This window comes from Aythya marila, assembly GCF_965140915.1.
Source record: "Aythya marila genome assembly, chromosome: 17".
In the NCBI taxonomy this organism is placed as follows: Eukaryota; Metazoa; Chordata; class Aves; order Anseriformes; family Anatidae; genus Aythya; species Aythya marila.
In genome coordinates this window covers 3,453,515-3,469,065 of record NC_139058.1, presented here as the reverse complement: position 1 = coordinate 3,469,065, position 15,551 = coordinate 3,453,515, and the positions used below count along the sequence as shown (strand labels likewise).

Genomic DNA, 15,551 nt, shown 5'->3' with positions numbered 1-15,551 from the left:
CATTTATTTGGTCTGCCTATCAAAATGCTCAGCCCAAAATGATTTTATGAGATTTAGATTTTATTTATAAAGGATATATGCCATTCACACATCTTCATAGCAAAGTGCTGGGAAAGAAGCACCCATTCCAATTGTACTTCTCACTGATGTTATATGGAAAGCAATTCCTAAACTGCTTGAAGAAAAGTCCCCTGTTGCTTTTGTTCTGCCCTTCTTTGCATTAGAGGGGCACACGCAGGAGCAACCCTTTAGGGTTAAGACTAAAGACAGAGAACAGCACAGCAAGGGAAAAGCAGCCACATTGTGCTTCGCACACATCAAGAACTGGTAACATTTCAGAGGCACAGACAAACTCAAACTGGAACAGATGCACCAGACATTTCAGTTGACAGCTGAAGGCCTTATGTGGCAGACAGTTGTGTTTTTTTCATAAGCTCCAGTTTGCAGTTAGCTGATATGAGCTGTGTATTAGCCTAAGTAATGACACTTATCACTAGCAGAACGATATAGGGCAAACAGAAGAGTAGAAAAAGCTTGAAAAATACCAATTAGATTCCACATTTAGAAAAAGCAGAATTTCAAGAGCAGTAGTCTCTGAACAGACATAAAAAGAGAAGTGACAGGAACCCAACTATGATCTTACACTCTTCAGAAATAAAAGCAGGTTCTGAAGTCCTTTGATTCCCTCTCATATGCTAGCAGCATGAAAAATGTAGGGCACCTTGCATATCTGCTCAGACACACAATGCAAACGTGGCTCTGCAGAAGGCACGACTGCAGGCTTAGAATTTATTGGCAACTGTACATTAATTAGCAAGGTGACAAAGATGGTTGACTGAGGTAGGTTAGTTTACAGTTAACACAGCCAATGCATTGAAATTATGAGATAACTTTGTCATCTTCAAAATACCGATAAGCCTTGCTCCTGTCTGAAATTTTCTCGAGCATGGTAGCAGGGAAGAAGTTGCTGTACCTTCTTTCAAGGGTTTATAGTTAAAGGAAAAAAAAAAAAAAACAAAAAAAAAATGTAAGGCCTTGGCAACAGCCAGGACACATATCTGACCTGAAAAGATGTAAACGTGTTCTGAAATGCAAATTCCTGGGTGATTCATCCAAAGATGTATTTTCCAGGATCCTTGGGGGGTGGGCGGGTATGGGGGGAGGTGTTGGGGATTATGCCCAAACCCACAGTAATTATGCTATCAAATCTTTATCTGAAGTTGTTTCATTAAGTACAGAAATTAAACAGATGAGTGTAAGAGTACCAGCTTGCCAAGGAGGTACAGAAGACTGTAACATAGCCCTTCTTTACTGCTAGTTGAAGGAGACAATGAATGCAGCAATTATTCAAGTTGCTACTGAAGATGTTCTTTATTGAAAACTAGAAGCAGGGGTTCACCAGTTATAGGGGACAGAAGAGCACCCCAACCTTTTGGGGCTATTCTTTTCCGGCACCATCACAGCTGCATCCATCCAGTCTGGTATCAAGTGAACTGCCCAACTTCTCCCAGAATGGAAGCAAATTCCTTGGCTAGGGCAGGTTAAAGCCCTGCTAAAGCAACCTTGCTGCCTCCGGTAAAGAGGAACAAGCCTTATGAGAGACGTTTAACTCCCAACCCAAGGACGTCTTTCCCTGCTAAGTGCTTTAAACCTTATTTAGAAGGCGAATCCTTCCTATAAGGCACAAGGATAAAATCAGAACTGTGTGTTCTTGTGAAAATTATTTTGAAATATATACACACAAACATATATATGCACACATATATACATACACTTGTATATATAGCTCCTAGAAAAGTAAAAGATACATTCTCAGTGCAATATCAGCTTTATTACCATCTTCCGATGCAGTGCTACTTGATTACCAGTTAAGCATTTCAGAGAAGACATTTTCCTTTTTATGTAAAACAGGGAGAGATTCTCCCTTTCTCATTTACGGAAGTGATGCTGAAGAACAGAGGTTTTAAGCTATTTAACCTGATATAGAACAAGCAAATGTTTAAATAAAGAACAAATAAAGAAGCATTTGATTCCAATTTTGACTTCAGGGAAGCACTCTACTAGAACAGGGTACTGTACACTGCTGTAGCGTCTCTGTTACTGAGACCGGAGAGAAATCACTGCCAACTAGAACAAGTCAGCCAAAGAAGCTTACTTGTAACTCAGTACATGTAAGGTAACAGGTCTCCAGTTAATCCTTCAGAAATTGTGAAAATACAAAGGCTTTCTCTGCTGAGCTTGCCTAGTGTTAAATGGTAAATAACATTAAGCATTTAATGGCTAATGATTTTCACAGCTTTCCTTCAAAATGCTAACGATCTGCAATGGAGACAGGTACTATAGCAGCCACTTCATCAATAATAAATATATTCTTTATTTTACAGAGACATTGTCTTCAAGTTTTTAATTTAAAAAATACATCACTAAGCCACCTCTCTTGCTGCTGGAGCATACAACCACGATGTTGTTGCTGTCTAACCTATCACATAGGCAAGCATGTAAGATTGTCCTAGAGGGCATTAGCTGGAGCAGCTGCAGCCTTCAAGACTTGAGGAATAGAAGACATTAACAGAGCCACAGACCCCTTGCCGACATCTTCCAGCAGCAAGCGTGGCTGATGGCTCACAGCCATCTTCATCTACACACATGCCAAGCCTGCCTTGGCAAAAATTCCAACCGGTAAGAATTAATCTTTAACATAAAGGACCTGCATTGTATATTGCCCGCCTATACCACCCATTTGGTTCTCCAACAGTCGTGTTACAAACATCTGTAAGATGCCAAACGCTCAGCTCCCATTTAAGACAGTGGGACCAGACCGTGCTGGACAGACCTACAGGACCAGGCAATAAGGAATCTACTTTCTTCATTGCATGAACTCCATCATTACAGTTTGAAGCTGCATATGAAGATGACTCCTATTTTTGGAACCACTATGCTCTATTTCAAGCATTCACAGTAAATAAATAGCTTCTGATGTGGCTAGTTAGCATAGAAAGGCAATAAAAAATTTTTGGAGAGAGCTTCTTTTGCTTCTTTAAAACCCTCTAGGAGACACCTCCAAGAATCAGCCGTCAACTATAAAAAGGTACCATCTCAAATTTAGAAAATAAGTAATGTCAAGCATTGATTCTCACTGTGAAGTTACAGCTCCACATTTGTAATCAGTATCAACCCAGTCTATCAAAATCCATCCACATTTGGCTTGGAGTCATTTCTCTGATGAAAGCAGCCAATTTGACCATCCATTTCCCTCCGCACAAGTGCATTTAAACTTCATTGCCAGAGACACCGCACTGGAAGAGACTTAGATCCCTAACACAGATTTGAGAATGATAGAAACAATAGCATCCATCTCAAAAAAAATCCTGTCAGCACTGGGATGTAAACAAGTCTGACAAGTAGACAAGCCATTGGATGTAAGAGTCAGCATACGAAAGTACATCTGCTGTCATAAAGCTAATGCCAAGTTCATCACCCCACAAAACGGAGCATGAGATTTCATTGCAAAAGTAGAAGCACAACCCAAATGATTACGTTTCAATCTGTGCAGGTCTTCACATGCTCAGGTGGCACGGGTCACTATGAAAAAGTGTTCAGTTTTTAGGGAGGGTTTCCTTTTACAATATAAAAGTTTTGGCAATCTAATGTCAATTACTCAAGCCTGCCTGGAGATCTGGAATAGGAATTTAAAAACTGCAAAGCAAAAAGGTAGTTTTCAAGGAGCTCAGAACACCATAAGCAGTCCACTAAGAAAGCTGAGGGAAATGAGGGCAGGAGAAAATAAAATAAAAATCCACTGACTCCTTGTAGAGCGTGCTCAGTCCAAAAAAAATAGAAACCCACACACAAAATCACACCCAAAGATGAAGAGTTAGTGTTTCAGCCATGGATGTGCTGCAATGGAAGCTTTGCTTCTGTCTCCATAGTCGTACAACAGTTCTTCACCTGCTTTAATGTCTCTGGAAGCTATCAGTATGAGATGAGGCACACCATCAATGTCATGGAGCTTTGTTTGACAGTTGCCACATTTGCTGTGATTAATCAGTCTTCCCAGACGATTAGTTTCTTTTGTAGCATCAACACTGAAAGAACAAGAACAGAGTGCAGGATTGCTCCATGTCATGCACAAGTCATGTCAGGGGACAAAAACCAAAGTGCAAGACAGATAAAGACTTAGGAATTCACACAAGGCTCAGAAAAAATGAAGGAAAAATATCATCACGGAATATTCATATGTTTAAACAGTATGTAAGAACTATGTAGGTTAACCAAAGTAATTCTGGAAGACTTGTAAGTTACCAGAGAAATGAATGCTTCAGACTACGTTCTCAAGTTGCCTGTTTCTAAGCAGCTCTCTATTGTTCCCAAGGAATAGCACAACCCAAATGCAGGACAACACCAGAAAGGCTTTATACCTTCACAAAATCTCCCTCAAGAAAACTGTGTCAAAGCTAAATAGTCTCCACAGAGTAAGCAAGTGAAAAATGAAAAAGCCTCTACTCACAGAGAAGATAATGCCCAAAGGCTACGTGTCCAGCTTCCAGAGACACACATCTTAAAGCTCTAGTGCCTCAGTGCACTAAGAATTGCAATGGCAGCTAGACTGCAAGGCAGATACTCAGAATACAGAGCTCTTCAAGGTAATTAACAGACAGGTTAACTAGCCCACACTCCAGTCTATAGTAGCATCAGCCAAGGAAGAAAGAAGGTAGAGCATTTCCTTTACAAGAATCGGAGTTTGGGGCAAATAAAACAGCAGAGTGATAAAGCACGCACATGAGGTTGTTGCTAGGTACTAGAGAAAGAAAGACCCAGTCAAGTATGGCCAAAGGAGGTGCTTCTCTTACAGGGTCTGTCCGTACTGCTTTTCAAAGAAGTCATTACAACTCAGGAGAAGTAAACAATTTTACAGAACAGTGAGTTGAGGCAGAAATCCATGGCAAAGCTGTAAACCTCATCCAAGCAGATACAGCTTTCCACATAGCTTGTGCTGTGCTTCAGAGAAGGCGGCTTTGAGTCATCTGCCATTCCTTTTAGCCTTGAGGTACAGGAGGCTCTTGGACTGTGAAACAGTGCTCCAAGAAAATTCCCTAATTCATGGCTCCCAATAAAAATTGGATGAAAACAACACAAGAAAAACCAGCAAAGTTTCTACTGCTCAACTACTACACTTAAGTCCAAAGAAGCTTACCAGTACGTTTTGCTGAGGTACTGAAAATAGTACATATAGCAGCCTGTGGATGGATCTTGAGCATACATGGCTTCCCGCTTTTTAGCATCAGTGATCTCTATGAGATCCCCATGATATTCCACTACAAATTCTCCTCGATTAAAATGTTTAGTAGCAATTACGCCTCTCCCTTTGCCATCAATGTAATCAATCTGTTGAGTTGAAAAGAAAATCAGCTGGGAAATTACAAAGTATTTACATGACTGCAAATATGCCATTTACTAGGAAATGAGCGTGCGTCACATTTGTCACAAACACCATGCCGTAGCAGTTTTTAATGTGTTGCAGACAGAGCTGGGGAAGCACAATGCATGATATCATGGAAGAATCAGGATGAGTTCAAGATGCAACCTACAAGTTACCATGGATTTTTGATAAAAAGGAACTAAGAATTACTTTAAATAAATTACATACACAGAAGTTATCAATTTTTCCTTTTAAACTACCTACTGAGGGACTAAGCTTTTCCATTTCAAGGGCACCATCAGCAGGCACAGGAAGAAATGTCAGAGGTACAGAAAGATCAATCACAGAAGTCACATTTGTCACTCGTGTATTTTATTATTCTGCCCCCAGCCTAACCTGGGCAACTCTCCCACTCCAAGAAAGTTATCCAATCACCATCCTAGAAGATCCAGTGTTAACTGCAGGGGGGGGGGGGGGGTTCACAGCTCTCTTGCACTTCCAGGAGCTACTTCTGCTTTAAACTCTAGAAGGGGTGGTCACAGTAACCCAAACAGTAAGCAGCTGGTGCCAATAACTAACATTTGCTGCCACTGGGAAGAGAACCAGTAGAATCAATTAGCTTCAGTGCCATAATGAAGAACCCACAGCAACTAGCTGTACACAGGATAAGAGAATTTGTAACCATTCAGTGGGTATATGGGTATTACCTTTTGTACATATTACAGTTAAGAGGATATATCTAACCCCATTTTTGGAAGAATATGTTCTCCAGAGTCAAGTATTACCCATTCAAAAGGGGTAGACAGTGTGCTCCACTTTCACCTTTTTACCAAGGCACTGGAACAGTTCTGAGTTCTGCAACTTTCTCTTTAAACAGATTAAGAGCAACAGACTGCCCAGCTACTCGGGTTGACACTGCAATTACCTTCATTCCTTCCTCTTTCCCGCTTGTAATTAGTTCATCTATTTTCCTCCTTTCCTCAGTCTGGGGAAGAAACAAGACAAAACACACGGCCACGTTATTCTTTCAGATTTTGTAGTTTGTACCAGAGCTAAGAGTAAACAATTAGACAGTGACACTCATTTTTCCAAACCATCCCATCCTCCTAAAATTGTAGAGACTTCTACCCTCCCGCCCCAAAGATGTATCATCATCTAGATTCTATGTTAAAAGAAATGGATCAACATCTCTGTACTTTAGAAGTGTTTTTAACAATACCAGTGAACTGGCTAACATTACCATTAACATTTCCACATAGTGGAAACACTGATAGTTATATGCTTTCTCAAACACTCAATTAAATGGCAACATTATAAGCAATGTGATTTTAACAAGAAGCACTACCTCCAATTCAGATTTGCTCTTCCTGGAACTTCTTCTAACTGGGTAATAATCTGTCACTTTTCGATTTGGGGTTCTTCCTTGCGTTCTAAGGAATAAGAAAAATAAGGATCACACATATCAGACTATTTCTGAAGTTACACCTCTAGAACAAGTACCTGTAAAAAAGTTTTTGCTTTCAGCTTGGTATGGTGAAAGTTGATCAAGATGAATCAATGTTTCTCCTCCCAAGCCATGAGCTACATCCTCTACTAGTCCTTTATCCACAGGAATGAGATACCACTGGAAATCAACTGAAACAACTCTGAATCCCTATTGCCCTTTCCAGAAGGCTCTCTAAAATTTAGGTAATAAACCGTTTGGCAAAGAATTCATTAATATTAGGTTACATCACTGCAATAACATGAGAAAGGGTTCCAGCTCAGCCAGAAAGCCACCATCTGCAATTAATCCAATATCCTGTTTCTGGCAAGATACACTCCCATTTGTCCACAGAAAAGTAGGTCTTAATGGTTCGTTAATTTCATTTTCTAGAGGTGATCAGCAAGTATTTCACTTCAGTTAAAATACACAAGCCCTGCTTGCAGGAAAAGGTAATCTGCATGAAGATGCGTACTTTGAGTGCTATTTTATATTTTCAAACATGCTATTCTTGAGGAAAAGTCATATTTAAAATTTATTCCCTCCAACATAGCCATGTGCTTAAACAAACAAGAGAAACATTAATGACAAGTCTGACTATATCTCCCCTGAGCATAAAATGTAGATCAAGCCTCCCAGTACAAAAGGACATAAAGCAGAAGAGCTTTTACAATTCAGAAGCCACTCACTTTCTCCTTGGTCCGCGTTTTGTTTTAACCATCTTTTTCTGAGCTGGCTTTGCATTGGCCTCATCAGCACCATCGGAAGGCAGGGGAGTCTTCTCAGTTTCTGCAGTTTCTTGGTTTTGATCAGAAGAGGGTACCGGAGTATTGCACCCACTTTCTTTTTCTTTCTGGTCATCTGGTTTCATAGCACCTTCAATTATATTGCTACCATTCTTTTTTTCTGGTGACAGGAAAATAAAGTAAGGCTCTGAACTCAAGATCATCTATACCAGAGTACTTTTAAATGAATTCCAATGGTTTCTAGTCCAAGTTTCTAGTTCTGTCAAACAGGAGAAAGAGGAAGGGAATGAATGATACAATCTCTTTGTGCTAGAACCCAGACACTTACTAGACTCTTGAGCACTCATTGCTACACTACATGCAGTACAGAGGGAGGCACGAACAGAGAAAAAGATAAAACAGAGCCTGAGTACCTTGTCATGATCGGAAAACTGAGCAGCAAACCTGACCTGAACCCGTAGCACCTTCAGTGTGGTATTTGAGCCAAGTGCTCAGTTTGCCAGTCGGTGCCTTTGGCATTCTAAGCTATCATGTTGCTACTGATGAATCAGCACCCTGCACTGAAGGAGCACAGGTCTCTGGATCCTGCACTGCTGTGATCAATAGCCTCACAGGCTGGTACAAAGCAGTCAATACCACTCAGGAATCCAAAGGTCAGACACTTACAAGAAAAAGCCTAATCCACGCCCATTCCATTTTCTTTGCTGAGTGCATCATACCTTGAGCTGACCACATCCTCCTGCTCAACTCACTGATTTAGAGGTAAATAAGCATGCCTTAAGACTTAATAAAGTTTTTATATAAGGCAAATTACCAGGTTGAAGCCCCACATGACAAAACAGATGCTTCAATCTCAGTAGAGAAATGAAGCACAGCTGAAAGGCCACAATTCCTCTGCAGAACAGGCTAAAGCCATCTTCACCTTCTTGTTAAAACTTGGGAGCTAAAGCTCTCAGGTCCCAGAAAACCTGTGCTAAATGGGGCTTAAAACACCTACTTGCTACAAGTGTTTGCATCAGAACATTTTGACAGATTACCACAGTTAACAACCACACCTTTAAACAGAAACCAGCTGATCTGTTTTTCCATCAATGCCCCGTAAATCCAGGACCTAAGTTTTGAAAAGGATAAGGACACCATCACCCCTATAGTCTCTGTTTGCTGATAAGAGCTGTAGGACTGGGAAAGTGACCAGAGCAGGGAGCTGCCTGGCCTCCTGAGGTTCTGAAACTAGGGAGGGAGGAGGAAAGAATGTCTCGTAAAGCCAATAATCCAAATATCAAGCTTACCATCTCCTTTTCTGTTGGTTTCATTTAGTGTTTTGCCCTGACATTTCACCTCGTGATACATGACCGAGTTTTCTTCTTGAAGTGGGGGGCGAGCACCAGGAGTTTTGCTAGGATTCAGGTAGCTGCAGATTTTGGATTGACCAATAAACACATTCTCCTAAAACAGAGCCACACAAAAATCAGTACATTACAGACGTGCCAGGAACCTCCAGCTGGTATCCACAACGCGCTGCAAAAACAAGGCTGACAGCTGACTGGGCAAACATAAGTTATATTGCCGTAATGCCTCATGTTTGCTACCGTTGCTATTTCTACTACATGAAAACATAACTGTGGTAAGCGCTTGGAGAACTTTACTAATGCAAACTTTCAGTTCAAGAAGAGACTCACATGAAATGTGGTAGGATGGGATATTCATAACTACAGTTTCCGTCCTGTGCTTCAGAATGTGAACTCTGGTACTAAAAAAATAACCAAGCTATTCAGAGGGCAAGCCAAGAGAAGTACAAATAACACAGCAAGAACTGCACAAGCCTCAGACATATCTCTCACAGTCAGAGAGGTACGAGCTTGCCCAAACACTCTTGTAAAGCGTCAAATATCACTGCCATTAACTATATGCTCTACTGAGCAACACTGAGGACAGGAATCAGTTTTGGACAGCCTACTTTGAGTGACATCTCTCAGTAAGGTCTGGGAGATAAACAATGCTATCTTTTCTTTATCCGTTATAACACAAAATAAAGTCTAGATGTTGTTGACAGCATAAAAAACACATAAGAGCCTGGGCAAAACACGTGGTCCCAGGAGGATAATGGTGAAGGCTCTGATGTGGTTAAACACCACAAAGACCAGGGTTTGTGTGTGGGCTCAGGCTCGGAGAACAGCAGCCGTGAGGAGCACAGACCTAGCAGTTCCGTGGAGCTGGGCCGCCTTTGCTTTTATGGTCTCTGCCACCTGGCCAGGCCTGACTGCACTGTGTGCAGAGGGCACACGGATTGCAACTGTGAGCCTCAGTGTCTGGGCAAACAGAGGCAGCTTGGCTAGAGCAAGCTTGCCTTGGCATATTTCGACTCAACTAAAAGCACTTACAGGCACCGCAACCCAGATGAAACAACAAAAAAATGCCTCCTTTTTAAGCATACAAAGGTTCTCATTGGTTAAAAAACAAAATAGCTCAAAGATGTCACTTGACTAAACTAATGGTCCGGTGTATGCTGTCCCATAAAACTAGTAAACAAAGCATGCAATAGAATACCAACAATAATTTTAATAGTTATTAAGACATGAGTAACATACTCAGTGCGTACATAATTCATACTCAAAATAAAGCCAGTTAAAGTCTCAAATCTTAGAGCATAAATAAATTTCAGTAAGAATTAAGCTTGCAGCAGAACAACCTGAGAAGGAGCAAGTCCATTTGACTGTAAGGATTAAGTGCTACAAAAGCACTGCATTTTAACAAATGCAAGCAGTGAACCCTGCACTGAGAAAATCTTTGAGTTTAGTGAGAACCTAAAATATGGGCATTTCCGGAGAAAGACAGAAGCAGCCAACTGCAGCAGTTCACCTGCCAAAGAAGCTTCCTGGCTTTGAGCTCGCTGTTAACAGGCACTAAACAGCCACTTTTTCAGCACAGCCTCCTCTCCAGTTCCCAATTCCCCTCCTGCTGCGCTGTCAGCTACAGAGGCACGGCTGCCACGTCTTTGTCTGTGCCAGGCTTCAGACCTAGAGCAAACATTTTCTCAGCACAGCAGAGCACATTAAGAGCTGCTGAGGGAGGCTGGGTTTTGATACAATACCCACTGTTATTTCCACGGAGACTTAAACGCAAAGGGATTACCAACCTCTAGCTAGATACCTCTAGGATGACCACAGGGCACAGGAAATGTCACGAGTATCACCCACCCTGGGGCCTGCAGCCTGGCTGACAGCAGCACCGGGCGCTCTCAGGACAGCTGACAGCAGGGAACAGAGGGACACGGCCGCAGCCCTACCCCCCTCACACTCCCCCCATTCCTGACCCATCCCAGGAACCCCACAGGCCCGGCTCCCGGGTAGCCGAGGCTCCGCACGGCTGCTACCGCGCTGTGAGGGTAACCGGGGGTCACGGCAGGCCCTAGGAGCCTCCCGCCCCGCTCGGGGCCCGAGCAGCGCTTACCCCACCGGCCCGGGGGCGGCCGGGGCCCTTCCTCTCGGCGTTCTCGGGGCTCGCCTCCTCCGCGCCGCCCGCCCTGGCCTTGGGCATGTTCTTCCCTAGGAGCGAGAGGAGAAGAGCGGCAGCTGAGCCATGGCCGGCGCTGCCTCCGGGCCGCCGTCATCGCCCGCCCGCCGCGGCCTGCGCCATGTTTAAAGGGCTCGCTGCTCCCGGCAGGCCGAGCCGCGGCGGCCCAGCCCCTTCCCGGCGAGCTGCGCACACCGCGCGGGGGAGGAGTCCCGCCGGCACCTCCCGGGAGGAGCCTCCGCGCCCCGGCCGCCCCGCAGCCGCCGGGAGCCCCGAGCGCCGCCTTGCCCCGCGCCGCGGAGACCCCGCCGCCACCCCCGGCCCTGCTGCCTCGCCCCTCAGAGCTCCGGCACCTTTCGCCATGGCGGCGGCGGCGCGGCCGGGCCCGGCGCTTAGCAGCCCCCCGCGGCCGGGCTCCGCCGCCGCCCTCCCCAGGAGCTCCCCCGCCGCCGCCAACTGCTCCGCGGGGAGACGCCGCGCCCTGCGCCGCCTTCCCATTGGTTCAGAGCGCTGTCAGTAAGCGCTGCCGCGCCCTCTGATTGGGTGTCTTGGCGCAGCCCCGCCCTCTCCGTGTCAAACGGAGCTGGGGCAAGCTCCCGGGAACGGCGTTTAAACGCGCGTTCCGCGGGCGCTGATTGGCCCGCGCGAAGGGCAACGGGCGCCCTGATTGGCGGAGAGCAGGAGGACCGCCCCCAAAGGCGCGGGGCTGCGCCACGTGGGTGGGGGCGGGGAGGGCGCCACCGGGGCCCGTCCTGGCCCTCCCCGCACCGGCACCGGGCGCGCCCCAAGGGCACCGGAATAAAACGAGCAGGGAACGGCGGGGCCGCCCCGGCCGCCCGAAGCACCTGCAGGGCCGTGAGCGCCCTGCTCGCAGCCCCAAGCGCATGCGGTGAAATACCGGGGAATTGGCGTCAGCGGGGTGGAACCGGTGATAAAGCCGGGACACGAGGGAGTGGAACCGGGTGAAGGGGAACCGGCGGCGCGGCGCGCACCAGCGGGAGGCTCTGTGTTGGCAGTGCGAAGTCAGGAAGCTGCTGCGCACGCATGGCCAAGCAGAGCAGTGACACCGAGAAGCAAGTCGCCGCCAGGCTCCCTTATTTCTGCCCTATTTCCCTTTTAGGACTCCTCTAACGACAGCCACCGGCATGCCCGGGGCATGGACCGACAGCCGCGCGGCCCCTGTGCCTCCACCGTGGCGAATGGTTGCCCACCGGCAGCTTAGCAGTGGCCACTTGTCCTCTTGGGTATCCACACAGGGCTTTGTCAACCTGCTGAAGGTGTCGGTACCAATGAAAACTACCCCTCTCCTTAAGAAGAAAACAGAAAATAAATAAAAAACAACACTGTGAGCTTCGGGAGGTGCCCAGGTGCTTTGAGAAAAGGCAGCAGAAGCCCAGCTCTGCACCCTCTGTGGCAACGCTGCTGCTTTTCAGGGAGGTGACCCCAATGTAGGGCGTTTTCCTGTAAACTTAGCAGAGAAGGGGCTGCTGCCAGCTGGGCGTTGTGTCCTCAGGCAGCACCGCTACGACAGGCACACCAGGCTCTCTGGAGAAGCACTGGAGCTCTTGGCAGAATCTGGGCTGATTTTTCCACCCCAGTTCACGCTGTGCTTTTGACACGACTACGATGTCACGGGGGAAAAAAATCCTGCATAAATTGTTAATGACGATTCCCTTCCTGCAGTAATTTGGGAATAGTATTTGTTGTATCCTGGGGAAGGTCTGGAAATTCCTTTCCTATCGCTTTGCTCAGTTTATTTTTATTTAATCTCAGATATTCCTTAATATTTTATGTATGTATAACAAAGAAAGCAACTGAGTTGGCATCGAAGCCGTCCAGGCAGCCGCTAGAGGGCAAAGCAAGCTAAATCATTTTCATCTCTAGAGCAACAAAGAAAACGGCGTCATCCCCAGCTGGCCTCCGCTCCCCACAGAAGGGGCTGGTTTCCCCGCGTCAGCTCCTCGGGGAGCTGTGGCCAAAAAGCCAGCGCCGAGGGGAAGTTCCAGCGTTATCAGCCCGCAGCCCACGGAGGATGTGCCTGCCGCCAGTGCCAGTCACCATGACTCGGCGTGCAGCGTCGGCCTGCTGAGTGCTCCAGAGAGAGCGGCAGGGCTCCTCCTCGCACCAGCTGTGGAACCCAGTCACCCAATTCTCATCTCCCAGAGAGTGTTGGAGCAGCTCCTCGGAGCACTGCCTTCTGACAGTGAAATGTGAAATGGACAGCAAGAGAAATAATGAGCAAAGCGCTGGGTGTGCTCAGAAAAGAAAGAAAATTTCAAGAGTAAATACATCCAGTCTCCATTAACACTTCAACGAGTTTCTTAAACGTCTTTTTAGGACTGGGTGCCTCTGAATCTGACAGTTAAATTTCTTTCAGACACACCACAAAGACACACTTGTTAAGTATTTCCAACTGAGCACGAGTGATTGCTGCGCATCTCACTTTCCCACCTGTCAAATTTGCGATGAAGCATCACAACATTTACACAGATTGCTTCTCTACGAGATGAAATGCTGACAATTTTGTGTTTCAGCCACTGTACCTCTCCCTCGGAAAGGAAGTAAAAATAAATGCCTTGAGGGTAACTGCTGAATACTACGCTAAGCAATGTTATTTTGCAAAGTTGTATAGAAAAATGTTAGTAGGCATCAATTCCATTTCCCTGATTATAAAAATACATTCAGAGTAGCATCTACCCTGTAAATGCTTTGTACCCAGTGGTAAAAAAATAATTTCTCTAACCAAAAAGTGCATTCGGTGACATACTTATTTCATATTTCAGGTCATAGGGAAATAGCTTTTCATGTGGTAATTACACGTGAGCAGGGAGCAGCAGTGCCACCAGCGGGTTACTCACCTCCCAGTCGAGGATGATCATAAACTCTGTTCCTGGGCCTCTTTTCAACTCAAGACATCAGAAATGTCACTTTCTTGTCATGATTGTGTGGTGCTGTTCAGATGCATTTAGCATTAAATATGCTGCACGTGACCTGTACTCCTTTGTGCCTTTACTTGAGGTATGTAGAGGGCAACAGTCAAGAAGTGAGGTGCCATTTAAATTGTTCTAATCTCTGGCCAGCCGTCTGTCATCTTTTCCTCCATTTAGTGTCTGAAGCATCACTGATTGATCTAAATTACTTAGATCTTAAATTGCCTAACTTTTATTGCTTGATTTTTGTGTAATAAAAAGAAGGGGGTGGACTTGGATAAAATTGAATGCGCAGTACTTAACATTTTAAACAGATTTCACTACCGCCCACGCTTTATGCCTGCTTCAGCTTTGTGAAAATCCTTCGAAACTGTTGCATTCTTACACAACTGGGTAAACCTTTTGACGAAAGCCTTCCTTTTAGCAAAAAAACGAGTCTGAGGGCCTTCAGTGGCACAATGCTCTCCAGACGTAGAGCCAGCCCGTGCAGTCGGCGGGTTCTCAAGCAGCCAGGTCTTTGCGGCAGCGATTCCCACACCCTGCGGCCCACCCGGCAGGGCCGAGCCGTGTGGGGGTACGGCCGGGGGGCACCCCCAGGCCGGCCTCGACCGCATTCTCCTCAAGGGGTCGGGCAGCTCCTGTCAGGGGAGCGGCGGAAAGGGGCGATCAACGCCGGGGTGGAGGCGCAGGAGCGTGCACAAGCCCCGCAGACCCCCGGAGAGCCCCGCGGATGGCGGCGGGCCGGGGCCGAGCCCCCCCCGGCTCCTCAGGACCGGCCCCGCTCCGCCGCCTCAGGCGCCGCTTCAGCACTGCGCATGCGCCTGAGCTTCAGCACAGCACCCCTCCGCGGCGCCTCAGCGGCGCGCATGCGCATAAGCACACCCCCATCGCCTCAACAGCGCGCATGTGCCTGAGCACCACCCCCGCCCTGCCGCCGCGCATGCGCACCGTCTCCCACCCCCCCCCCCCGCGCAGCCCCTGGCTCTTTTTTCTTCCCATGATGCCCCGCGTGGGGCGGGTCTCGCGAGAGCGCCGCTTCTCGCGTCCCCGCCGCGGCCGCCATCTTGGAGGCGCCGGGATCACGTGACCGCCTGCAGCCGCTCGCCTCCGCCTTCCCCTCCCCCACCCCCGGGAACCGGGCCCGGCCCGGCCCCTCCCGGCTCCGGCCGCCGCCCCGAGGCTGGGCCCGGCGCTTTTTTGAGAACTCGGGAGCCTCTCGCCGTTTATTTTTTTTTTATGTTTATTTTTTATTTTAATTTTTCATTTTAATTTTTATTCCCCCCTCCCGGGGGCCGGCCGCCGCCCGGGCGGGGCGGGAAGAGGAGCGGCGCGTCACGTGATGGCCGAGCGCGAGCCGGAGCGCGCCAAAACGCCCGGCGGGGGCGGTGGGGGGGGGGGAGGGGAAGGGCGCGAGGCGGCGGCGGCGCCAGGGCGGGGTCACGTGACGCGCGCCCCTTGGC

The 15,551-nt window shown here is 47.1% G+C and overlaps 1 protein-coding gene across 2 annotated transcripts; it reads right to left on the bottom strand.

Moving 5' to 3' along the window:
• Positions 1-750: 750 nt before the first annotated feature.
• On the bottom strand, positions 751-14,869 carry KMT5A (lysine methyltransferase 5A). Of its 2 annotated transcripts, none has more exons than XM_082774054.1 (8): positions 14,020-14,869; positions 11,099-11,193; positions 8,938-9,094; positions 7,592-7,808; positions 6,765-6,849; positions 6,345-6,404; positions 5,195-5,385; positions 751-4,085 (listed from the first exon to the last, which is right to left on the bottom strand). In XM_082774054.1, the coding sequence occupies exons 2-8, from the start codon at positions 11,183-11,185 to the stop codon at positions 3,875-3,877; spliced, it is 1,008 nt and encodes a 335-aa protein (XP_082630180.1). In that variant the 5' UTR covers positions 11,186-11,193; positions 14,020-14,869; the 3' UTR covers positions 751-3,874. The 2 variants fall into 2 exon arrangements, with proteins under 2 accessions (XP_082630180.1, XP_082630179.1); XM_082774053.1 differs by lacking the exon at positions 14,020-14,869 and adding an exon at positions 11,515-11,666.
• Positions 14,870-15,551: the final 682 nt, after the last annotated feature.